The sequence below is a fragment of the Plecotus auritus genome (genome assembly GCF_963455305.1).
Source record: "Plecotus auritus genome assembly, chromosome: 12".
NCBI classification, from domain to species: Eukaryota; Metazoa; Chordata; class Mammalia; order Chiroptera; family Vespertilionidae; genus Plecotus; species Plecotus auritus.
This window is the reverse complement of record NC_137778.1, coordinates 31253374-31278899: the sequence shown is the minus strand read 5'-3', so window position 1 is coordinate 31278899 and position 25526 is coordinate 31253374. Positions and strand designations below refer to the sequence as shown.

The following is a 25526-nucleotide window of genomic DNA, read 5'->3' as shown; positions in this document are numbered from 1 at the left end:
CTGATTGGTCCAATGAAGAAACACCAAGGTAGGTTGCCTAGTGATCCTGAGGAAGCTGATGTGTTATTCCTTTTCTGCAGTGAAGGAGCAGGAAGTTTGTGCTCTTTCCTTGGCTGGGAAGTTTTTCACCTACTAGGACAAGGGTAGGGGGTTGGGGTGGAGGACAGGGGTTTTCCTAAAGTAGAGTGCAAGCTGCAGCCTCCCTCGGGCCGTAACCCAGGAGTAACGTCAGGTAAGCAACCGGGGAAATGCATTTCGTAACGTCAAAAAAAAAAAAAAACCCTCCAAATTTTTTATTTTATGGGGAAAGGGTGGTTTTGATTTATTTAAATTTTTTGCCTTTTTTTAAAAACAGGATTTTTAACTAGTAAATGTCCAGGGGGAGGGGAGATTCATTTCTCAAAAAAAAATCACTCCCCCCCCCCGCCCCCCAAGATTTAAAGTTTCTTGGACTGGGTTAGGAAATAAGCCCTATTCACAGTGGCAGATAAGGTTAATGCCCTTAAGCATTTTATTTATTTCATGGTTCTCTTCGTCCTTCACTCTTCTTTCCACCTCCTACCAAGAATTATATTTGAAATATAGTCCTGTACAAAGAGTCTTTTGTAAGTCACTTAATTTGTATTTCTATTTTAAATGTTCACATGCATTTCTGAGTATTCATTTTAATCAGTATATATTTATTGAGCAGTTACAACGTTAAAGACCTTGTGCTAGTTGCTATGGAGAATAAAAAAAACCTAAGAAGACAATATCTCTGCCCTCAAGAAGTTTACAGTTGAGAGACAGCCAGACTATAATAAATACTTTAAAGTAAGTAAGTATAAATAAAGTTTTGAAAGTACAGCTGAGGGAGAGACCAATTCTGACTATGGGACATGGGTAATGGAGGAGACTCACTTAAGCCTCAATAGGCCTTTTAAGAATGAGTAGAATATAAAGAGTAGGGGGAAAGAGAGTGAACTCCAACTTGTACAGAGGATCAGAGGTGAAAAGACCTGGCAATGTTTGAGAAATGGTTTGTTCACAGTATGGAATTGGAAGTAATGGGAAATAATCGAGAAAAGATAGAATGGGATTCAGTCGCAGAGGTTCCTGAATGCATTCTTTTTTCTTTCTTTTTTTTTAATCCTCTCTCAAGGATATGTTTTACTGATTTCAGAGAGAGGGGGAAGGAAGAGAGAGAAAGAGAGAAACATCAATGGTCTTCTTTAAGCATCCCCAACGGGGATGGAACCTGCAACCTTTCTGTGCATAGGAGGACACTCCAACCAACTTAAGCCACACTGGCCAGGGCTTGAATGCATTCTTTTGATGTTGCAAAATATATTCTTTTAAACAATTGCTGATAAAAAATATTTATTGTATATCATCTTAGTAACTGGCATTTAGGTTTAATCTCAAAGTGAGCTAACTTAAACTTGATCACAGATGACAGTGCAATTTCTCTTGACTAGATTTTAAAATAAATATAGTGCTTGGTATAAAAGGGCATGTGCTTTGATTTTTTTTAAAGGAATTTGCTAATCTTTTAACATTCTCTTGCCAGTATTTTTGTTTGTTTGTAGCTGTTTTGTTTACAAGATGGATAGAGATGAAGTTTTCTGGAATGACCACACATGATCTTCTGAGTGTTATTCTCTAAAGTAGTGATCTCCTAAGTGAGTTCATGAACTGAGTCATTAGTGTTTGGGAAGAAAATATTAGAACATCTATTTCTATTTAGTTTTTCTTTAATTTTTTACTTTATAATTTTTGTGTATGTTTTATAATGTGCCACTGGATGTTTATAGAGGTTCTATATAAATTATCATATGCATATTTGGACTGAATGCTCACAATTTTTTGCTGTCCCATATTATTTAACTTGGGGAGGATCCATTTCGTGAAAGAGGAGTCACAATGATAGACAGTCACTCCTAGGTTATAGATTATGCACCAGAAATCAACAGGTTTAAAAGATGATTATTTCTACTGGTCTTTAAAATTACTGATTTGATTTCTTGCCAGTGCCTTCTGTGTATTTAAGTTAGGTACTTTGGAAGATATTGAATTATGTTACCCACTTAATTTTTCTGGTCATTACTCTTTCCTTTCTTTCTCTAAGTTATAAATATTTCTTATTCATATACATTTTGGTATGCATGTATGAGTATTTATATGTGTTTATTTACATAAACACACTATAAATATTTTTTACCACCCTTCCAGAAACAGTTCAGAATGACCACTTTAACTCACCGTGCCCGTCGTATGGAAGTAGGCAAGAACTCTGAAAAGAAGGTAGAAAGTGAGGAAGATACTAATCAAGAAAGGAGTTCAGACAATGAAGACTCTGGAGACTCTAAGGATATTCGCCTCACCCTTATGGAAGAAGTATTGCTCCTGGGACTAAAAGATAAAGAGGTACTGTAGTTGGATCGGCTGGGCCATTCCAAAGGCTCAATTACTGAAATGTTTTTAGGAAGTAATAGAATAGAATATTTGTATTAATGTTACGTTGGCCTTAGAATTATGCTGTGGACATCTTAGTGGGGAATGAGGAATTTTGGAGGGTAAAACTGATACTTGGAGGGTAAAATCCAGAAGAGCACTTACTTGAAGTGTAATTTAATTACAAAATTATTCCAAAATTTTAGAGGATACAAGAGAAGATATAACACAGTGTAAAGTTTTTGTACTTACAGTTTCCCAAGGGATAGTGATACTGAAATATCCTCTTACTAAATTAAGAAAGAAGGCCCAGCCCTGGCCCGGTGGCTCAGTTGGTTGGAGCATTGTCCCCTGCACCAAAAGGTTGCAGGTTCGATTCTGGTCAGGGCACATACCTGGGTTTTGGGTTTGATCCCCAGCAGGGGCTCCTGCGGAAGCTACTGATGTTTCTCTCTCACTTTGATGTTTCTCTCTCTCTCTTTTTCTGCCTCTCTCTTTCTCCCTTCCTTTCTACCTAAGGTTAATTCTCCCTTCCTTTCTACCTAAGGTGTGTGTGTGTGTGTGTGTATATGCCCTCAGGTGAGGATTTTAAAAAAAGGTCAAATAAATGAAAAAGCAAAACTGACTCGCTAAAAGAATGTCAGAGTAGGTCTGAAGATTAGTTGGTTTAAATACTGTTCTGAAATGTTTATATAAGTGCAGAGGAAACATTCACTGACTGTAGAAGCAGAGCATATTAGAACTAAGAAGCTATTTTGTTTTAGTTTTGAATAGAAATTATTAATTTCCTGCTGACCCTACATATTGGATTTTTGCTTTTGTCCTATAGAGAAACTGCCTCTGGACTTGTCTTCGTTTGTCTAAATTTATAATAGTTGATATAAACTTAGGGAAGTAGAATTAAAAAAATAAAGGAGCTCATTTAGAGTTATAATCATAGTGGGTACTCAACATATTGATGAGATACTATACAAAGATGGGCATAATAAAAATTAATTACCTTTCTAATTGTTCTAATTTCATTTTTGAATATGCTAAATTAAGTTTTTAGCTTTCAATTGTCTCAAGAAGACTAAAAAAGGATAAATCATTAGGTGCAAATAAACAGAAGAGGTCAAACCTTTGGATATGTTAAAGTAGTAGTAGTAGTTTTCCAAAATGCTAGTTGCATAACTATCTCTAAAAATACATTAAGCCCTAGCCAGCTTGGCTAGGTAGATAGAGCATCGGCCTGCTGACTGAAGGGTCCCAGGTTCAATTTCGGCCTAGGGCACATGCCTGAATTGCGGGCTCAATCCCCAGTGGGAGTGTGCAGGAGGCAGCTGATCGATGATTCTCTGTCATCATTGATGTTTCTATCTCTCTCTCCTTCTCCCTTCCTCTCTGAAATCAATAAAGAAATATATAAAAATAAAAAATAAAATAAAAAATGTTACATTGATTTCCAGCTCTACTCATTTTCTTCTCATTTCCCAAAGTAGATTTATTTAATCAATATTTAGTGTGATTGGGGACACCCATTATGTGCTTAGTGTTATGCAAATACTAAAGAAAATATAAAATAGCATAAATGGCCAAAACCGGTTTGGCTCAGTGGATAGAGCGTCAGCCTGCGGACTGAGAGGTCCCAGGTTCGATTCCGATCAAGGGCACGTACCTTGGTTGCGGGCACATCCCCAGTGGGAGGTGTGCAGGAGGCAGCTGATCGATGTTTCTCTCTCATTGATGTTTCTAACTCTCTATCCCTCTCCCTTCCTCTCTGTAAAATATCAATAAAATATATTTTTTTAAAAAATAGCATAAAGCCCTGACCGGTTTGGCTAAGTGGATAGAGCGTCGGCCTGCGGACTGAGAGGTCCCGGGTTCGATTCCGGTCAAGGGCATGTACCTTGGTTGCGGGCATATCCCCAGTAGGGGGTGTGCAGGAGGCAGCTGGTCGATGTTTCTCTCTCATCGATGTTTCTAGCTCTCTATCCCTCTCCCTTCCTCTCTGTAAAAAATCAATAAAATATATTTAAAAAAAAAAAAATAGCATAAATGTTCCCTGCCTCCAAGAAATTTGTATTCTAACTGGAGATAAAAGTTAACCCAAAGGATCATCAACAGTAAAATGGATAAAAATTAGTGTATCTACACTAATAAAAGAGAAAGATGCAAATTGACTGTACCTTCATGACACACACCAGCCAATCAGGAGTGGGTATGCAAATTAACCCAACTAAGCTGGTGGATTAATTTGAATACACAGGCACCGCCCCAGCTGCTCTGGGCCTCTGGGCAGTGTGGGAAGGCAGAAAGGTGGCTCTGGGCTGGAGCAAAGGCCGTGCCAGCAGCCAGGGGAAGGAAGGCCCATTCTTGCACAAATCTTCGTGCATCGGGCCTCTAGTTTATTTAAATAAGTGTAAGTATACCTCTAGCTAGTTTTGCTCAGTGGATAGACCCTGAAGAATGAAGGGTCCCAGGTTCGATCCCAGTCAAGGGCACATGCCTGGGTTGCAGGCTCAGTCCCCAGTGTGGGGTATGCAGGAGGCAGCTGATCAATGATTCTCTTTCATCATTGATGTTTCTATCTCTCTCCCTCTCCCTTCTTCTCTGAAATCAATAAAAATATATTAAATAAATTAGTGTATTTTTAGAATGAAAATGAACATTGTTACGTATAATTCTCATATAATGTTCAGTAAAGGAATCCAAACACAAAAGATCACATACTATATGAATCTATATATATAAAATTCAAAAAACTATAGTATTTGGGGTTGCATGTTAGAGATGATAAAACTATAAAGAACAGCAGGAAGGGGTTACCATAGTTGTTAGGAGAGTGGTTACATTTTTGTGGGAGGGGAGAGGAGGTTTTAGTCATTAGAAAAGCGAATGAAGGGGTTTTCTGAGTACTAGCAGTTTGCTGTGTCTGTACTTGTGGGATATTTCATGGATATTGACTTAGGGATAATTCATTGTTATCTTTTTGTGTACTCTCCTGTGTGTGCATTATATTTCACAATTCAAAAGATTTTTAAAGAAAAACAGCAAGTCTTTCCATGTTAGAACAATAAGAGCCGAGGGAGTTGAAGGGAAGAGAGATCATCATGTGTTGGAATAATCTGGGGAAGAATAGAAGGGAGTAAAACAAGCTGGGCCTTTAAGAATGGGTAAGATTAATAGAAATGGAGAGAAGGGAATATATTGTGGATGAGGGGAACCTGAGTAAGCAAAGGTATCATGAACTTGATGCGTTTGGAGATAACTGAGTAACCAGTATGACTGAAGTAGGCTCTGTTCTTGGAGAACAATGAGAATCAAAATTGACATACTAGATTCAGTGTATGGAAGATTTTTAGTTCTAGGCAGAGACATTTAGACTCTTTCCTTTAAGCAAAAGAGCAAAGCTCATTTCATTGTTGTGTCCAAATTGAGGACTTAGTGATATTTTTGCTCTATTTTGTTTCTGAGTTTATGTTTTACTATGTATTATTTCTTGTTTTACATGGTTTGAGTTTGTGACATGTCAAAGAAAAATCCTAAATGTTAAACTTTGTATTCCAAAGTCCCAAAATTAACTTTTGCTGAAGATTTCCATAAGACTCTCTGTTTATAAATCAATACTATAATTTTGAAAAATTATTTCTTCCAAAAGCATGTAAGTGGAAGATAATACAAAGAGATTAATACTTCAAGAATTGTAGGCCTAGAAAGGAATGAGAGTAGGCCATATAGTCAAATTGCTTTTCAAATATTACTGTCATTCCTTTCTTCAGATTCTTCTGAGGAGTAGTGGCCACAGACTGGTTTTAAAATATTAAGCTTCATTGTCTTATGAAAATAATCAGGAAATTTAAATATATGTTGAAGAATCTAACCTTTCAAGTACACTTAAAATTAGATGTTATCTCAGTTCAATAACACTGACCTCAACTGAGAAAATTAAATGTGAATCCCAGCCTGACTAAAATAAAATAGATTTATTTCCTGTTATAACCTGTGATAAGAATTTTGCTATAGATATTATTGACTCATGGACAACTAATGGTTTAATTAAATTGCTAGTATATTTAAAACTTCCCTTTATGAGAATCTTTATTACTAAATTACCTGTAAGAGGAGTGAGCCTATTAATGCTTTTGACTTGATGGTAATATTTTTACTTCGTGGATAATATTTTTTTAACCCTCTTTCCTGTTTTGCAAAGCTTTCTCCTAGTATTGCCATTTATTGAATACTTACTATGCACTGGGACATAAAAGCTTTTCATCATGCCTGGGTTGTGGGCTCAATCCCCAGTAGGGGGTGTGCAGAAGGCAGCTGATCAATGATTCTCTCTCATCATTGATGTTTCTATTTCTCTCTCCCTCTCCCTTCCTCTCTGAAATCAACATATATATATATATATATATATATATATATATATATATATATATATATATATATGGCTAATATGCTACGTGTTCGACCATCCAACTGGTCGCTATGAAGTGCATTGACCACCAGGGGGCAGACACTCAACACAGAGCTGCCAAGCTGCAGTGACTTGGCAGCAATGGTTCACCGGTGATGCACCTGAAACCAGAGAGGAGGGAGCCCGATTCCTTGTGGGGCCGTGCAATTCCACCTTCAGCCGTGGGTTATATTGTTGCTGGGGCAATGTCGGCCCCAAATCTGGTTTACTGCACACTTGCTTTTGCATTCCACACCCTGTACAACAGCAACTTTGCAGAATGCCCTCTCGCACTCCGGGACCCCTCGGGGGATGTCAGAGAGCTGGTTTCAGCCTGATCCTTGCAGGCCAGGCCGAGGGACCCCACCTACTGGAGGGACCCTGCTTACTCTGCAGATGCCCGGGAGGGACTGTGGGAGGTTGGCTCCAGGGTGTGCCCGGCCCATCCCACCCAGTCCTGGCCTGCCAGCCACCTTCTAATTAATTTCCTTTTAATGTGCACGAATCTGTGCACCAGGTCACTAGTAAAAATATATTTTTAAAAAAAAGAGTCTGTGGAGAGAGATAGGTTGTAGGAAAAAAGTACATAAGTGGGATGTTTGTGATAATTTCAGTGATTTGCAACTAGAATAATTGCCCATATTTGAAAGCATCCTATCTCTTTTAAATAAATTCAGATTTTTGAAATTTTAAATACCAAACAGAATTAGACACGCAGCTCTGTGTTTTATTGTTTAACTTTTCTAAAATTGTGAAATATAGCATATCTAGAAAAGTGTATAGCACTTATGTACAATTTAACAAGTAATTTTTTATGTTGTTATTGATTTTTGAAGGGAGAGGGATAGAGAGATAGAAAGATCAATGAGAGAGAAGAATCAATTAGCTGCCTTCTGCACTTCTCCCACCAGGGATCTAGCCCACAACCTGGGCATATGCCCTGACCAGGAGTCAAACCAGTGACCTCTTGGTTCATGGGTCAGTGCTCAACCACTGAGCCACATCGGCTGGGCTTAACAAGTAATTTTAAAGCAAATATTCATGTAACCACCACCAGTAGAGTATAATCAGCATCCTAGAAGCATCCTCCTGTGCACTTATCTAATCACCTGCTGCCCTTCCTCCCTGTAGTTGCACATGTATACAGTATATATCCCTGAACAAAGTATTTTAGTTTTGCCTCCTTTTAAAATTCATATTATTGGGTTAATACTTTATATATGTTTTTGTTCAGTATGATGTTTGAGATTCATCCATGTTGCTGCATATAATTTAATCCAGTTCACTGCAATATAGTATTTCGTTATCTGACTATACCACCATTCACTCATTCTACTGGCTAATGGACATTCAGGAGTTATCATTATCAACAGTGCCACTATTCATACATATAGAAAAACAATAAAGTAGACTGGATAACACTTTTATCTTAATTATAAAACATGTTAATGCTAAGCTTTTTCAAACTACTAATGATTTTCCATTGGTTATAATTCACTCGTAATTTATTAGCAATGGGAGACTAGAAATTCAAGCTTTTCTAAGTTGGTAAAGAAAATTTTCAGTGAACTAGTCAAGAAATTTTTTAAAAATCACTAAGTCAGTACATAACTTGTCAGTGAATGGCTATAGATGGAAAAAATGCTACTCTTCGAAAGTTGCTCAGTCCTAAAACATTTTCTTAAGATTAAAAGTTTAATTTAGACCAGTACCTGACCTTTTAGTTTCCTGATTGAACAAAATGAACAATAAATCTCTTGTTAGTAGCTATTGCTGACAAGTGTGAATAGGGAAGTGTATCAGGACTGGTTTGCCAAGTTTTGTGGTTTTTATTAACAGACTGTTAAAAAATAACTTCTATTGTGTTTGTATTATATCCAGTCATATAATCCCAAAGAATTATTTACTATTGGTACAAAAGGAAATAAACTGAAAGACCAAAGCCCTATTCTAACAATAGGAAAATATAGTTTAAACTATTTCATTGAGAACCTGCCTTTCCCTATACCTTCCAACCCCCTAATGTATACTGTTCTCTTCTGAAATACCTGGAATTGAGATTATGTCTCCTTTATATGTTGTTTGTATAACTTAAGAGTGTTCAAAACTGTTTTTTGGTTGAAAACTGGACATTTGAATATGGTAGCTCTGGAAGTCAGGTTTGATTCCCTCCTCGGTTGGGGCACATTCCAGAGGCAACCAATCAAAGTGTCTCTCTCACATCCATATTTCCCTTACTCCCTCCTCCCCTCCTTTCCACTCTATAAAAATCAATGGAAAAATTATCCTTGGGTGAGGATTTAAAACAAAATTATATTGCCCAGTGCCGGTGTGCTCCTTTTACCTCTATTCTCCACTATGAAAGTTTATAACGTATGCGTACATTCCATTCCATAATTTTCACACACTGCTGTTCTATAAAGAAAAGCCCCAGAATTGAGGTTGGGGAAGAAGAAAGAGATGGGAAAATTAGTGGCTTAGGAGAGAAGATATGTGTATTATATGTATAAAGAAAAATATGATTTTATACACACCCAAATGATAATAGAATGATGGAATTTATGAGTAATTTTTATTTTTTTATTTTTTCTTTTCAAATTTCTAAAGTATATGTATACTATTTAATGAGGGAGGGGGGAAAAGCTATTTGAAAATAAAAAATGTACCTGCATTTACCTAGTTTTGCTCTTCTGAGGTGTGAGCATACCATATAGAAAAAGCTTCTAGAAGACACATAAGATTCCTTCTCTCATGGAAAATTAAGTAATTTAATGTGGAAACTTCAGATTTGGGGGGAGGGAAGGATTTTTTTCTGAGATTTTTTTTTCCTTGGGGAAAAATTGAAAACCATTTTAAAAATTAGAAAACCATTTTTTTAATATATTTTATTGATATTTTACAGAGAGGAAGGGAGAGGGATAGAGAGTTAGAAACATCTATGAGAGAGAAACTTCGATCAGCTGCCTCCTGCACACCTCCTACTGGGGATGTGCCCGCAACCAAGGTACATGCCCTTGACCGGAACTGAACCTGGGACCTTTCAGTCTGCAGGCTGACGCTCTATCCACTGAGCCAAACTGGTTAGGGCTAGAAAACCATTTTTAAAAGTATTTTACATAATTGCAGTAACCTTGAATACACAATTATTTATTTGGCTATTTTTCACTTTATCATAAGGATTTTCTAACATTATTTTTAAAAACTCCTTATAAGCATTAAAAATGATGCTTTAAGCCCTGACCGGTTTGGCTCAGTGGATAGAGCGTCGACCTGCGGACTGAAGGGTCCCGGGTTCGATTCCGGTCAAGGGCATGTACCTTGGTTGCGGGCACATCCCCAGTGGGGGGTGTGCAGGAGGCAGCTGATCGATGTTTCTCTCTCATCGATGTTTCTGACTCTCTATCTTTCTCCCTTCCTCTCTGTAAAAAAATCAATAAAATATATTTTAAAAAAAAATAATGCTTTAAGTTCCTTTGCATTTTACACCAAGCAGGCAACTTTAAAATTTTTAACCTTCAGAGTTGTTGGGGGTTTTTTGTTTGTTTGTTTTTAAATTCACCCTTTTTATTTTCAGAGAGAGTGGAAAGGAGGGGAGAGACAGAGAGAGAGAAACATCAACATGAGAGAGATACATCGATTGGTTGGCAAGGTATATATATGCCCTTAACTGGAATCTAACTTGAGACCTTTCAGTCTGCAGGCTGATGCTCTATCTACTGAGCCAAACCGACTAGGGCCAGAGTTGTTTAAGGTGTATCTTCAAGGAAGTTTGAATAAGGAATACTTGACTAGGTGGAAATTCATCATAAGGTATTGACAGAATTTATTGAAAACTCATTGCCCAGCCTTTCACAAGAGCAAAATGACATTATCAAAAATTTAAATATATATAATCTTTGATTCAAAAATTTCTTCTAGGAATTTGTTCAACCAATACATAAATGAATATTTCTTCTTTTTTTCTATTTTTATTCTAGAGAGAGGAAGGGGGGAAAAGAGAGAACTTTTCTCTCTTTTCCCTCATGTATTTGAGATAATTAAATTTAATGATTAAATGGTAAACTTTAGCATGTATGTGCTAGATCATCCTACATACTAAAGCAGTGGCCCTTTAACACAGAATCTTTATTGTAGACTGAGAATTCACTGAGGCAGCTACATATATTTAGAGGGAAATGGACCTTAGAATTATAATTATTTTTTAAAACTATACATGTGTACTTTTATACTTTTTTCCATGATGGTATATGACTTAATAAAAAGAAAGTTTAAAAACTCATTTTAAGAGTTTCGCGTGTTATGAGCTGCTAGGATGAGAAAGGGTAGTATTCAAAAACATACAGTTTCTACATTCTGGTCTCTATGTTTCTTTATTTACTATGCTTCTCACAGTTCTGTTGACAATCTGACATCACTGTCACTGAAACAGAAGGTATATAGTTTGGAAGAAAAAGAAAACAAAGGAAAACTTTCCTCTAATTGCTTTCATACCAGCTGAAATGTTTGCACACCTGTTGAAATTTATAGTCACCAGGATATACTGGTAAAGTTATGACCTAAGTAAATTACTTATTCTGACATAAGTTATAGTTTAACCTTAATTAGGCTACTAAATTGTATAAAACCAAGTATTAACCTTAAAAAAAACTTACTTTGTCCTTAAAGAGGAGTTACAAATATAACACTTGAAGTAGCCAGGAGGCAGGCAGTGGAGGGAAGTAATCCCAGCTTTGAGTCTAGAATCAGGCCCTCAGGAAATTTGGATATATCTAGGGATGTTTATGGTTCAAGCTGAGCTTTTACCAGGTTAACATATTTTAATCATAAAATTTTTGAAACATATTTCAAGAAACATTTATAGAGAAATACTATGTGTCAATCAGATACTCTCTCCTTAAGGAATTTATAGTCTTCTGAGGGCAAACTGTTTATTGCAATGTGATATACTAAATGATAGGGGAGAAGTATATATACTTAGGCACACCCAGGTGAGGTACCTACCCAGATGGTGGAGTAGAGGGAAAGACAATGTGAGAGAAGGTTACAAGGAAGATGTGAATCCTGTACTCAATCCTTAAGAACAAGGAGTAGGAGAAAGAAAGTATTGGTTCTTCTAGACAACTTTGTGTGTGGCCTAGCCAGTGTGGCTCAGTGGTTGGGCGTTAACCTATGAACCAGGAGGTCATGGTTCAATTCCTGGTCAGGGCACATGCTCAGGTTGCACATGCCCAGGTTGCGGGCTCGATCCTCACTGTAGGGCATGCAGGAGGCAGCCAATCAACGATTCTCTCTCATCATTGATATTCCTCTCTCTCTCTCTCTCTGAAATCAATAAAAAATTTTTTAAAAAAAATTATGCCCTAGCTGGTTTGGCTCCATGGATAGAGCGTCAGCCAGCAGACTGAAGGGTCCTAGGTTCAATTCCGGTCAAGGGCACATGCCCAGGTTGCCGGCTCTATCCTTAGTAGGGGGCGTGCAGGAGGCAGCGATCAATGATTCTCTATCATTGATGTTTCTGTCTCTTTTTCCCTCTCTTTTCCTCTCTAAAATCAATAAAAATATATTTTTTAAAAAACAACAACTTCCCTAACTGGTTTGGCTCAGTGGATAGAGCGTCGGTCTACGGACTCAAGGGTCCCAGGTTTGGTTCCGATCAAGGGCATGTACCTTGGTTGCGGGCACATCCCTGGTAGGGAGTATGCAGGAGGCAGCTGATGTTTCTCTCTCATTGATGTTTCTAACTCTATCCCTCTCCCTTCCTCTCTGTAAAAAATCAATAAAATATATTTTAAAATAAATAAATTAATTAAAAAAACAGCTTTCTGTGTGCAAAGGCCAGTAGGCAAAAATGATGCATTAAGAGTACTTAAAATAGTTTTGGAAAGCTAGAGCATGGTGTTCTAGGGGAAAGAGGCCAGAAAGAGAATAGTAAGTAGCCTCCTGGTTTGAGTGCTATACAGTAAACCCTAGATTTTGTGGACCTTGATTTAACAGACTTCGGATTTAATGGAGAAGACTTCAATCTGTATGTCCTGTGAAAAGTGCCACCCTGTTAATTTTAAAATGCTTTTAACCGCCGAAACCGGTTTGGCTCAGTGGATAGAGCGTCGGCCTGCGGACTGAAGGGTCCCAGGTTCGATTCCGGTTGAGGGCATGTACCTTGGTTGCGGGCACATCCCCATTGGGAGGTGTGCAGGAGGCAGCTGATCGATGTTTCTCTCTCATCGATGTTTCTAGCTCTCTATCCCTCTCCCTTCCTCTCTGTAAAAAATATCAATAAAAAAAAATATATTAAAATGCTTTTAACCAAGATTTGCTCATCATTAACAGGTTATTTTTTGTTATTAATTCACTGTTACTTTTAACAAACTTCAGTGAATAGGCCATATGTTAGAAAAAACACTGTAATAATTTTGCTGACATAAATATTATATATCTACAACTATAGTCTACATGTTTAAATCCAAGAGTCACTGCTTATAAACAGTGTATGTTGAATGACTAGCATGTGATCACACTACATCGAAAGGCTAACTGGTTCTGTGATCTTGTGGCATGACTTTCTGCAGCAGATTTAAGGAGCCAGTCAATGTTCCCACGTATGCTGAGCCTCCTCCCAGCCCTGTGCATTTATTTACCCACGGTGTCTGGCAAATGCACATATTTGCTAGACCTATTCAGTATAAATTTAAAATTACTGTAATACATATAGAAAACTTCTCTGTGAAACTAAACTTTTCATACATACTTAATTTAATTACCCAAATGTGTGTACATACGTGAAAACAAGTTAACTAATGTGTCAATTTTTTAACATAGGCGTTCAGAAAACCTACTTTATTAATAATGGACTTTCAACTTTAAGGGACACACCCTTGCCTGAATTAGTCCATTATAGTGAGGTTTTACTATATCAAGGAGTTTGGACTTGACTGAGAGGAGTATTTGAAAGATTTTTTTTTTAAATATATTTCTTTATTGATTTCAGAGAGGAAGGGAGAAGGAGAGAGAGATAGAAATATCAATGATGAGAGAGAATCATCGATCGGCTGCCTCCTGCACGCCCCCCACTGGGGATCGAGCCCGCAACCCAGGCATGTGCCCTTGGCCGGAATCGAACCTGGGACCCTTCGGTCCGCAGACTGACGCTCTATCCACTGAGCCAAGCCGGCCAGGGCAGTATTTGAAAGATTTTTAAGCAGAGGGGAAGGGAGTTATATAATTAGATTTGAGCTTAAACATCATCCTGGCTAGGGGAATAATGGAATTGGAAAACCCCTACCTCTGTCAGTATAGGGGTCAGATATTAAGTCTTGAGTAAACTTAATTTCAAACGTGTAATAGAAAGTAAAGGAAATCTTCAGCCCTCCCCCCCGCCAAAGAAAAAAAGAATTTTTAAATACTAGAGGTAAGCAATAAACTAATTTTCCCTGAGGCAACTTGCCAAATCAGTTTAGAGATTCAGGAATTTGGTGGTCAGAAATAAATCTTGGGGTTAAGATATAAGCAGGAAGCTAAATATAACTGTGGTCCCAGTTGTGGGGCATTCCCTCAAACCTCCCATGCCCAACTCTCAGCAGAAGCAAATGCAGATCTTCCTCTCTGGAGGAAGACATCCTCAATTTAGCTCTCCACAATCTTGCAGTTTCACAAAAATATTAATATGGATCTCTTAATCAAATATCATCAGTCATACAAATAATCAAATACCCATGAGAAGGAATCAGGAGAAATAATAAATAATAGGTCATTCAAGGACTTCAGATCAGATAATAAAATATATGTGACATTTATTAAAGAAATAAAACAATCAAAGGTACAACAACAAGAAATGATCACAAATGACCAGGCAAATGTAAAAAATAACTACATAGAATTTTAGAAATGAAGAATAGTTGAAACCAAAATCTCAGTGTTAGTTTAACATATTAAATACAAATGGCAAGAGTAAATTGCAAGCTAGATATGAAATGACTCTTCAGAAAGTAGTATGGAGACTGAGGAAATGGAAAATATAAAAAGAGAGGTTAAGCCCTAGCTGGTTTGGCTCAGTGGATAGAGCGTCGGCCTGTGGACTGAAAGGTCCTGGGTTCGATTCTGGTCAAGGGCACATGCCCAGGTTGTGGGCTCCATCCCCAGTAGGGGGTGTGCAGGAGGCAGCCGATGAATGATTCTCTCTCATCATTGATGTTTCTCTCTCTCCCTCTCCCTTCCTCTCTGAAATCAATAAAAATATATTAAAAAAGAGAGAGAGAGAGAGAGGTTAAAAGACATGGGGAGCTAGGATAAGAAAGATGAAAGTCCCTATAAAGAAAATAAAGGAAAGCCAAAATTCTTAGAGATAAAAACTGAGAATTTTTAAGAAGAAATGAACCTATAGATATAAGAAGCATATCCCAAATAAGATAAGTAAATGCACACACAGTCATGTTGTAATCAAACTGCAAAACATCAAGAGAGAAGGTCTTAAAGGACCAAAGAAAAAGACAAATCACCCGCAAAGAAACCACAAGCAATAAAAATGATAGATCTCTCACTTGCACAATGGAAGCCGGAAGAGGAAGACATATCTTTAATGTGATAGAGAAAACTATCAAGTTAGAATTTTATGTCCAGAGAAACTGTCTTTCAAGAATGATGGTAAAATACAGACATTTCAGATAAACAAAATAGAGTTTGCCTCCAACAGACTTTCACTTAAGGAAATTCTACTTTAGGAAGAAGGAAAATGGTACCAGAAAGGAGGTCTGAAATGCAAGAAGGAATGGTGAGCAAGGAAATTGGTAAGCATCTGAGTAAATCTAAACAAGTGCTACCTGTATAAAGTAATGATGCTGCTAATAATGTCTAATTCGTGAGGTTAAAAACAGATAAAATATTGCTCAACTAGGACAGTGGTTACTATATTGACTCATTTAAAAAATAAATCTGATCTTGTAGTAATTTTAAATTGTTATGCTGCATGTTAAAATGTCAAGAATAATGTTCCTAAAGAAAAGTGGAGTATTTAATTTCCAAAGCAATAATGAGGAAAAATTTTAAAGTTTAATAAAAAAATTATTTACTGCTATTACTAGTAATTAGTTTTGGGGTTGCTTTAAAGCCATGATAGACTGTCCCTGCCAACATCTCACCCAGCTTCTCTCCAGTGAGAGGTAATGCTATAACCAAAGATAGCTAAAGAGTGTTAAAAAGCTCTGATGGGTGTTCCTTGCATTAATCATAATTCCTTGCTCAGAACCTTCAAGATTCAATACTGCCTTTCAATAAAAAGTTCAAAGCATCAACCAACCTGCCCCAACCAACTTGATCTCATTATTTCTCGGTCCTCAAACTTTTTAAACGGGGGGCCAGTTCACTGTCCCTCAGACCATTGGAGGGCCAGACTATAGTTTTAAAAAAAACTATGAACAAATTCCTATGCACACTGCGGGCCCAGGACGAGTCGGCTGCTAAGCAGGACAGGCAGTGGCACCCAGCGGGCCGGATAAATGTCCTCGGCGGGCCGCTTGTGGCCCGCGGGCCGTAGTTTGAGGACCCCTGCTTTAAATCCTTGAGTTAGACCTCTAAACATATTTGAGACCTCCTTCCTTGACACTTTAGTTAAAATGCCCTCTTGAAGAATAGGGGGAATTTGGAGGAAAACCCTCCCTCTCTGCCAAATTCAATCTTTTCTTCAAACCACTGCCCAGGTCCCTTAAAGTTCCTGGCTACTCTAGCCTAAAAGTGACTTATAATTTGAAAAACTATCATCTAAACCAAACTTACAACAGTCATTTATGCCTATCTCTTTTGCTTTTACAATGAGCTTTTATTTAAATTTTATATTAACACAGAACTTTGCTGAAATTTGCATGGTCTTTCCAGCTAGATTTTCAGTTCATTACGACAAGTGGCTATTTCGTACATGTCTTTGTATCCTCTATAGCACCTAGGGAAGGGAAGTAACATTTAAGTGCCTACTATATGCCAGGCCCTGTAATAAATTCTTTCTTGTATATAACATTTCATTTATTCCTCACAGAAAACTTAAAAAGATAAATATTAGTGTCCCTGTTTTACAGATAAGGACATAAAATAATCACTTGAGAAAGGTTAAGTCACATACCCAAGAAACTTAACTAGTCAGTGGTAGAGCTGGATTTCAACTATATCACCCATCAAAATAGCTTGTATTATTAATACATATCTTGGAGGAGTAAAAAACTCAAATGGTTTGTAAATTTTTCTGTTTAATTCATTTGTAGCCTATGCTGAATTTAGAGTGTCATGGAAACAGATTTTAAAAATTCTTCTCAGAAATTAAAGTTTGACTTGCCAATTATTAACTAATAGCCAAATACACAAAGAACTTAAAAGTCAGACAGAAAATCATAATTGGGGAGGGGGTAGGTTAAGGGAATTAAAGAGAGATTCCTTTATTGTATACCTTGCTTTGAGTTCATGTAACATGACCCGAAACAAATCACAACAGAGTATACCATTCTTAGGGTGCTTGCTGCAAGTCCATATCTCTTTCAGAACATTCTTTCTCTTCTCTTTTCCTAGGGTTACACATCTTTCTGGAATGACTGCATATCATCTGGCCTGCGAGGGGGCATCCTGATAGAGCTGGCCATGCGGGGTCGTATCTATCTGGAACCCCCCACCATGCGTAAGAAGCGACTACTAGACAGAAAGGTACAGCATCCTCTGTGAACATTCTCTGAGTTTATGAAAGGGCAGGTGCCAATGGTCCATTTTGGAGGAATAGAAAGATTTGAGTAGTGAGACAAGGTAAATATCACTGACTCAGCTGTCCCATTGTCTGGTAGGTTTAATTATTCTATATCAGAGGGAGAAATCCAAGGATCCATAGTCTAAAGAGTTTCAAGAAGTTCATACTTTTGTCTTTCTTTTTTATGCAGAAAATCACATTTTGAGTGCTGTTGATTATTCCTCCCTTTATAGCTATAGCTCTAACATGGAAGAGAGTATTATATAGGAGTACTGTAAACATGTGGGTCAGGTGCAGTCTTTGCTAAACTCTGGTCATCCTCAGATATTGTTCAATTCCTCTCCTTCCAATTACTGCAAGTCCTCTGCAGCATGTTAGCCATATTCCTGTCTCCATTTTCTTTTGTTTTTTTCTACTCACACTTTCACTGTCATACTTAACATTTAGCACTGAAACCGCATTCTTATGTATCACCAGCTTCTTTTCAGTCTTTGTCTCTTTTAACCTATATGTGGCATTTGACACTTAGACCACCTTCTCCTACTTGAAACTTTCTTCATTCTTGGCCTCTGTTATTTACACTAGAGGCCCAGTGTACGAAATTCTGCACGGGTAGGGTCCCTAGTGACTGCTGACTGCTGGCCGGGGCCTCCCTTTCCTGACTGCCAGCTGCCAGCCGCCAGCCAAGGCCTTCCTTCATTCTGCGCTGCCCCCTAGAGGTCAGCGCACATCATAGCAAGCGATCAAACTCCCGGTTGGTCAAACTCCTGAGGGGACACTTTGCATATTAGGCTTTTATATATATAGATTCTCTTGCTTCTCTAGCTGTACCCTATTTCCTTTACTTCTCCATTCCTTAACATCTAAGTCTCAGTTTGTAATCCTTTGTGTAACTTCTATCCTTTTAAAGGTATCATTTACCTTTACAGCTTCATCTATTACTTCCATATACTAACTACTAAATCCTAGACTTCTTTTTAAAAAAATTTTTTTAAATATGTTTTTAGCCCTAGCCAGTTTGGCTCAGTGGATAAAGCTTCGGCCTGCAGACTAAAGGGTCCCAGGTTTGATTCTGGTCAAGGGCACATGCCTGGGTTGTGGGCTCAATCCCCAGTGTGGGGCGTGCAGGAGGCAGCTGATCAATGATTCTCTCTCATCATTGATGTCTCTTTTTTTATTGTTAATCCTCACCTGAAGATATTTTTCCATTGAGAGAGTGGAAGGGAGAGGGAGAGATAGAAACATCAATGTGAGAGAGAGACACACATCAATTGGTTGCCTCCTGCACACACCCCGACCAGGGCCGGGGGACTGCAACCAAGGTACATGCCCTTGACCAGAATTGAACCTAGGACCCTTGAGTCCAAGGGCCAAAGCTCTATCCACTGAGCAAAACCAGCTAGGGCGCATCATTGATCAGCTGCCTCCTGCAGGCCCCCTACTGGGGATTGAGTCCACAACCCTGGCATGTACCCTGACTGGGAATTGAACTGCTACCTCCTGGTTCATGGTTGACGTTCACCACTGAGCAACACTGGCCGGGCAGGCCTATCTTCTTTTGTCAGCCCCAGGAACATATTTATCTATTGGCTAGGCATTTCAACTGGCTCTCTCATATTAGTTAAAACCAAACTTAACTTTTCCCCAAAACTGGCTTCTTTTCCTGATTTTCCTACTTTTATGGATTGTTTTGCAAGTAGGTTTTCCAGACTCAGAGAATCATTATTGAATCTTTTCTCCATTATTTATATCCAGTTTGTCACTAGGGCCCTCATCAAATGTTATTTTTGTCTCCTCACTATCTCCCCATACTAGATTTTTCAACTTTGTTTTTTTTTAATCCTCACCTGAGGATATTTTTCCATTGATTTTTAGAGAGAGGGAAAGACAGAAATATCGATGTGAGAGACACATCATTTGGTTGCTTCCTGCATAAGCCCTGACCAGGGCATGGGCCCAGGCCCGGGAGGAGCCTGCAACCAAGGTACCGAAATCAAACCCGGGACCCTTTGGTCTACAGGTAGACGCTTTATCCACTGAGCCAAACCGGCTAGGGCAATTTTTCAACTTCTTGAGAACAGAGACAGTATATTATACTGCTCTGCATTTTCTATAATATTTAACCAATAATGTACATATGGTATACGGAATGATTTTAATTTGAATGAATTGAATGAACCAGGGCCCCTTGTTTCTTCTTTCCTAAAAGGTACTGCTGAAGTCAGACAGCCCAACAGGTGACGTTTTACTGGATGAAACTCTCAAACACATCAAAGCCACTGAACCCACAGAAACTGTCCAGACGTGGATAGAGCTACTCACCGGTAAGATGGCTCAAAATGATTCAGAAATCCCACACTTTGTTATCTTTATCCTACTCTTAAGATCAGGAAAAAAAGTGCAGAAATTAAAGGGGTTCAATAAGATACAGGTGGTTCACTGATCATGTTATACAGTCTTTGTTATATGTTGCTGAATTTGCTTTGCTAGTATTTTGTTGAGTATTTTATACCTAGGATATTGGTGTGAAATTTTCTAGTGATGTCTTTGTCTGGTTTTGGTATCAGAGTAATACCATATAGATTAAGGAAGTATTCCCTCCTCTTCTGATTCTTGGAAAGATTTGTGAAGGATTACATTATTTTTTAAGTATTTGGTAGAATTACCAGTAAAGCCGTGTTGGCCACACTTTTCTTTGTGGGAAGTTTTAAAGTTATGCACTCTCGCCGAAACCGGTTTGGCTCAGTGGATAGAGCGTCGGCCTGCGGACTGAAGGGTCCCAGGTTTGATTCCGGTCAAGGGCATGTACCTTGGTTGCGGGCACATCCCCAGTGGGGGGTGTGCAGGAGGCAGCTGATCGATGTTTCTCTCTCATCGATGTTTCTAACTCTCTATCCCTCTCCCTTCCTCTCTGTAAAAAATCAATAAAATATATTAAAAAAACAAAATAAAGTTATGCACTCTATTTACTTGTTGTTGATCTAGTCAGAATTTTCTCTATTTATAGTATCCCCTCATTACCCTCTTTATTTCTTTAAGGTCAATAGTGATATCTCCTCTTTCATTCCTAATTGTAGTAATTTGAGTCTTCTCTTTTTTCCTGGATCAGTCTAGGCTTGTCAGTTTTATTTTTCTTTTCAAGAAACCAACTCTTGATTTATTTTCTCTATTGTTTTTATTTTCTATGTTTATTTCCACTATAATCTATACCATTTCCTTTCTTCTGCTTGCTTTGGGTTTAGTGCCCTTTTTTTAATAGTTTCTTAAGGCAGATTAGATTATTGATTTGACATCATTCCTAGAATAGCACTTGGAGTTGTAAACTTTCCTCTTGACGCTGCTTTAAAGTGCATCCCATAAGTTTTGATATGTTATGTTTTCATTTTAACTCAACTCAAGAGTATTTTTTTTTAATATATTTTATTGATTTTTACAGAGAGGAAGGGAGAGGGATAGAGAGTTAGAAACATCAATGAGAGAGAAACATCGATCAGCTGCCTCCTGCACACCTCCCACTGGGGATGTGCCCACAACCAAGGTACATGCCCTTGACCAGAATCGAACCTGGGACCCTCCAGTCCACAGGCTGATGCTCTATCCACTTAGCCAAACTGGTTAGGGCTCAGAGTATTTTTAAAATTTCCCTTGTGACTTCTTCTTTGACCCATTGGTTATTTCAGATCATGTTGTTTAATTTCCATATATTTTTGAATTTCCAAATTTTCTTCTGTTAATAATTTTTTATTTAATTCCATTGTGGTTTGATAGCATCCTGTCTAATAAAGGAGTAATATGCAAATTGACCATCATACCAAGACACAACATGGCCGCCCCCATGTGGTCAAAGATGGCTGCCCCCATGTGGACACAAGATGGCCGCCACAAGATGACCTGCAGGGGAGGGCAGTTGTGGGAAGTTAGGGGTGACCAGGGCAGCAGAGGAGGGCAGTTGGGGGTGACTAGGCCAGCAAGGGAGGGCAGTTGGGGGGGACCGAGGCCTGCAGGGGAGGGCAGTTGGGGGGGACCAGGCCTGCAGGGGAGGGCAGTTGGGGGGGACCAGGCCTGCAGGGGAGGGCAGTTGGGTGGGGCCAGGCCTGCAGGGGAGGTTAGTTGGGGGGGGGGGGGCCAAGGCCTGCAGGGGAGGACAGTTGGAAGCCAGCAGTCCTGGGTTGTGAGCGGGATGTCTGACCACCTGTTTAGGCCCACTGGGATCGGGCCTAAATGGGCAGTTGGACATCCCTCAAGGGGTCCCAGGTTGGAGAGGGTGCAGGCTGGGCTGAGGGACACACACACACACACACACACACACACACACACACACACACACACACCCGTGCACGAATTTCGTGCACCGGGCCTCTAGTACTTTGTATATTTTTAGTCCTTTTAAATTTATTAAGGCTGTTTTAAATTTATTAAGGCCTAGCATATGGTTTCTCCTGGAGAATGCTCCATGTGCACTTGAGAAGAATGTATATTCTGCTGTTAAAGGGTGGAATGTTCTAAAAGATGTCTTGTTTGGTCTGGTTAGTTTTTAGTGTTCTTCCAAGTTTTTGTTTCTTTTCCCATAGGCGAGACCTGGAACCCCTTCAAATTACAATACCAGCTGAGAAATGTAAGAGAGAGAATTGCAAAGAACCTAGTAGAGAAGGGCATTCTAACCACGGAGAAGCAGAATTTCCTCCTGTTTGATATGACTACTCATCCAGTGACCAACACAACAGAGAAACAGCGACTAGTGAAAAAACTTCAAGATAGTGTTCTAGAGCGGTGGGTAAATGACCCTCAGCGTATGGACAAGCGAACACTAGCACTCCTGGTGCTAGCCCACTCCTCCGACGTACTAGAAAATGTCTTCTCCTCTCTGACAGATGACAAGTATGATGTGGCAATGAATCGAGCCAAGGACCTAGTAGAACTGGACCCTGAAGTGGAAGGGACAAAGCACAGTGCCACAGAGATGATCTGGGCTGTGTTGGCAGCCTTCAATAAATCCTAAAGCCAGCAGGTGGGTTTCTCCTTTTTCCCCTGCTGGGCTGGTGACTATCAGAGACACTATCACTGAGTTTTGTGTGATTGATGAGATGTTTTTCATCATTTTCTTTCCTTCTCTTGAATCAGACTTGTGATTTGGGGAAAGCAACTTCAGGGCTTCTCCATAGACCTTGACCATTATAAGCAGACTTTATTTCTCCCTATACTTCCACTCCAGAGGTGAATAAACTGGGGGTGAGCCCACACATCCCCAATAAACATTTTCTCTCATTTCTTAGTTTACTTCAACCTAGTGTGCTTTTGGATAAGCAAGATTATCTAAGTGGTGTTTGCTATTCTCCAGCCACAGATTGTGAATAAGATGTAGAGCAAACCATTTATTACATTTTTTAAAGTCTGTTTTCTATCTAAAATACATGTTTTCAGTCTTTGTCTCTCAGGCTCTGCTAGGTAATGTAGCTTATTGAAATAACTGCCTCTTTGAATAAGGGTCAATGGAAACAAACTAGTTTTTGGAGTAGGTGGTCTCTGGGACTTTATTTCCTGTTAATGATTTTCTCACTTTCTTGTTATATCCTAATGAGAATATTCCAAATTTGATTACCTGATTCTCATAGCCTTATAACCAGAAATATATTCTAACCTCATTCTTAGCATTATCCTACTCCATCATTGGACAGAAATCTAAGTGAAAAAATATGTATCCCTCACTCCTTCCTTCATGCAATTAGCATTATAATTTCTAAGGGAAGGAAGTGGTATCAGAATTTCCATCCTTTAGCACATGACTATCCTGATTCCTCCAGACAATTTTAAACCTTTCTGCTCTGATTGAACTGAGAAAGTTGTAAATTTCAATTGCTGAATAGCAGCATCCTGAATCTAGATAATATATCTAAAGTTCAGGTTTCTTTGTTCCCTATTTTTTGCTTTCTGCATAAATTAATAAATTCTATATTTAAACATTCTGGAAGTAATTTTGTTTATATTTAATCCACGGATACCTTCCTAGTCATTAGTCTTGTTTCAACACAACCATCTTTCTAATCAAATCTCTAAAATGTTTTTCAGTTTAGTAGTGAGTACAAAGAGAAGCTTATTAAGAAAAATCCTATTTGGAGGGTCAGTTTGATGTCAAAAGCATGCCCTTTTTTCCCCCAAAAGCACGCTGATATAAAATAAAGTGCAGTATTTGGGAATAGAGGACCAAGTTGTGCTAATGTCAAGCATTTATTATGCTGGTACTTGCAATGGGTCCTGCCTCTTGACCATTACAGAGAAATAGGCTGCCAAAGGGCTAATAACAGGCGACTCAGAGCTGATAATAAATCTTCCTGATCAGAAATAATTAAATGAATCATAACTTCCATCTCCTTTCTGAACGTGTTTAACACCCCCAAAATTGCCCAACTCAACTTTCTTTTTTCCACTTCAGTTATCACTTAGGTAACTAGAGAAATAAATTTTAACATGAAACAAATTCTCAATGTGAGGTGGAGTAGAGCTTTAGTCTGGCTCTCTAAAAATTAAAAAACCAGTCCATGTGTTGTCTCTATCTGCCTTAGTTTTTCTTTCCATTTGAACAATTTGGCATGAGTTGAAACCAGGTTTTCCTGTGGAAAGTTTCCGCTAATTGGGGGGCATGGAAGTTGAGTTCTTTCTCACAACTCTTGGTCGTGTTTATTTTTATATTGTATCACAATAAAATGAGGATGTCTTGAATCTGCAGAATGTCCACTGCAAACCTCACTTAAAGCATATGGCCTTCACATTTCTGTATAATAAAGATATTGGCTCTCTAGTCTCTCTGTGCAGTTTTACAACTTCAGTTAATTTAGCTGGAAATAAGAACTTTCCACACAAGGCCTTTACACTAGGATACCAACCTCTGTTTCATCCTGTGTAGAAAATTAGAATACACAAATATTATAATTGTAACATATATAGACTGGGGGGCAGGGCACATCAAGGCTAACCTGAACACTAACCAATGTTGTAAAGTCCAAATAATGTCTCCATCCTAATAAAAATAAGTTACCCAACTATATACCATTATTACCATGAAGAGAATGTGTATGTTCTTTCCTATTAATATCTACTTGCTCATGACACCTGAATTTAAGAGCTGGAAGTCTTAAGTTCCAAATGTAGATAACAGGTAACTACAACAGAGTTAACATGTGAAAGGATAACTGTGCTTATAATTAGCTTACTCTCCCTTCTTAATAATGATTACAGGACAAGGAACAATAAGAAACGTAGTCACTAGGATTGTTTATACTTCCCTGTTATTTTGACTTTAGACAAAGCATTGTTCCCATAATTAATTCTTGTTTGTTTTTGTTAATCCTCACCTTAGGATTTTTTACCCATTGATTTTTACAGAGAGTGGAAGGGAGGAAGGGATGGAGAGAGAGAAGCATCCATGTGAGAGAGATATATCAATCGGTTGCCCTCCAGCATGGAAGTGCCCCATGGGGCCCTGGGATTGAATCCCCAACCTTTTGGTGTACGGGACAACGCTCCAATCAACTGAGCCACCCGGTTAGGGCCATAATCCTGACTTTTAATACAATAGATTGGTTTTGCTTTTGAACATTATATAAGTATTTTTTGTGATCATTTATCCATTTTACTTTGAACATTTGGGTTCTAGTTTAGAAATAATGCTGTGCCTGACCAGCATGGTCAGTGGTTGAGCACTGACTTATGAACCAGGAGGTCACAGTTCAGTTCTCAGGTCTTTCCTAATCAATCTAAAGTATCACCTTCTCCCACCCAGTCACAAATAGAACTACTGAGCACATCCTATACCCCAGACACTGCTAGTTTTAGTGAAATGCCACTTTTTTTTTCTGGCTTTACTTTTATTCTAAGTTCCACCCTTCCTAATGTTCAACAATTTAGCTATGCCAAGGATGAAAGTGTAATTTAAATCATTCC

General features: G+C 38.5%; 1 protein-coding gene across 2 annotated transcripts; it reads left to right on the top strand.

Annotated features, from left to right (window-relative positions):
* The first annotated feature begins 30 nt into the window (after positions 1-30).
* Positions 31-24640, top strand: GOLPH3L (golgi phosphoprotein 3 like). 2 transcript variants are annotated; one of them, XM_080647558.1, is made up of 6 exons: positions 31-232; positions 692-813; positions 2212-2406; positions 17420-17551; positions 19798-19912; positions 22160-24640. In XM_080647558.1, the coding sequence occupies exons 3-6, from the start codon at positions 2224-2226 to the stop codon at positions 22585-22587; spliced, it is 858 nt and encodes a 285-aa protein (XP_080503684.1). In that variant the 5' UTR covers positions 31-232; positions 692-813; positions 2212-2223; the 3' UTR covers positions 22588-24640. The 2 variants fall into 2 exon arrangements, with proteins under 2 accessions (XP_080503684.1, XP_080503683.1); XM_080647557.1 differs by lacking the exon at positions 692-813.
* The last annotated feature ends 886 nt before the right edge of the window (positions 24641-25526 follow it).

Coding starts and splice junctions, on each gene's coding strand:
- GOLPH3L (XM_080647557.1), top strand. CDS start 2,224: ATGACCACTTTAACTCACCGTGCCCGTCGTATGGAAGTAGGCAAGAAC. Junction 2,407..17,419: donor TGGGACTAAAAGATAAAGAG/GTACTGTAGTTG, acceptor CTCTTTTCCTAG/GGTTACACATCTTTCTGGAA. Junction 17,552..19,797: donor AGCGACTACTAGACAGAAAG/GTACAGCATCCT, acceptor CTTTCCTAAAAG/GTACTGCTGAAGTCAGACAG.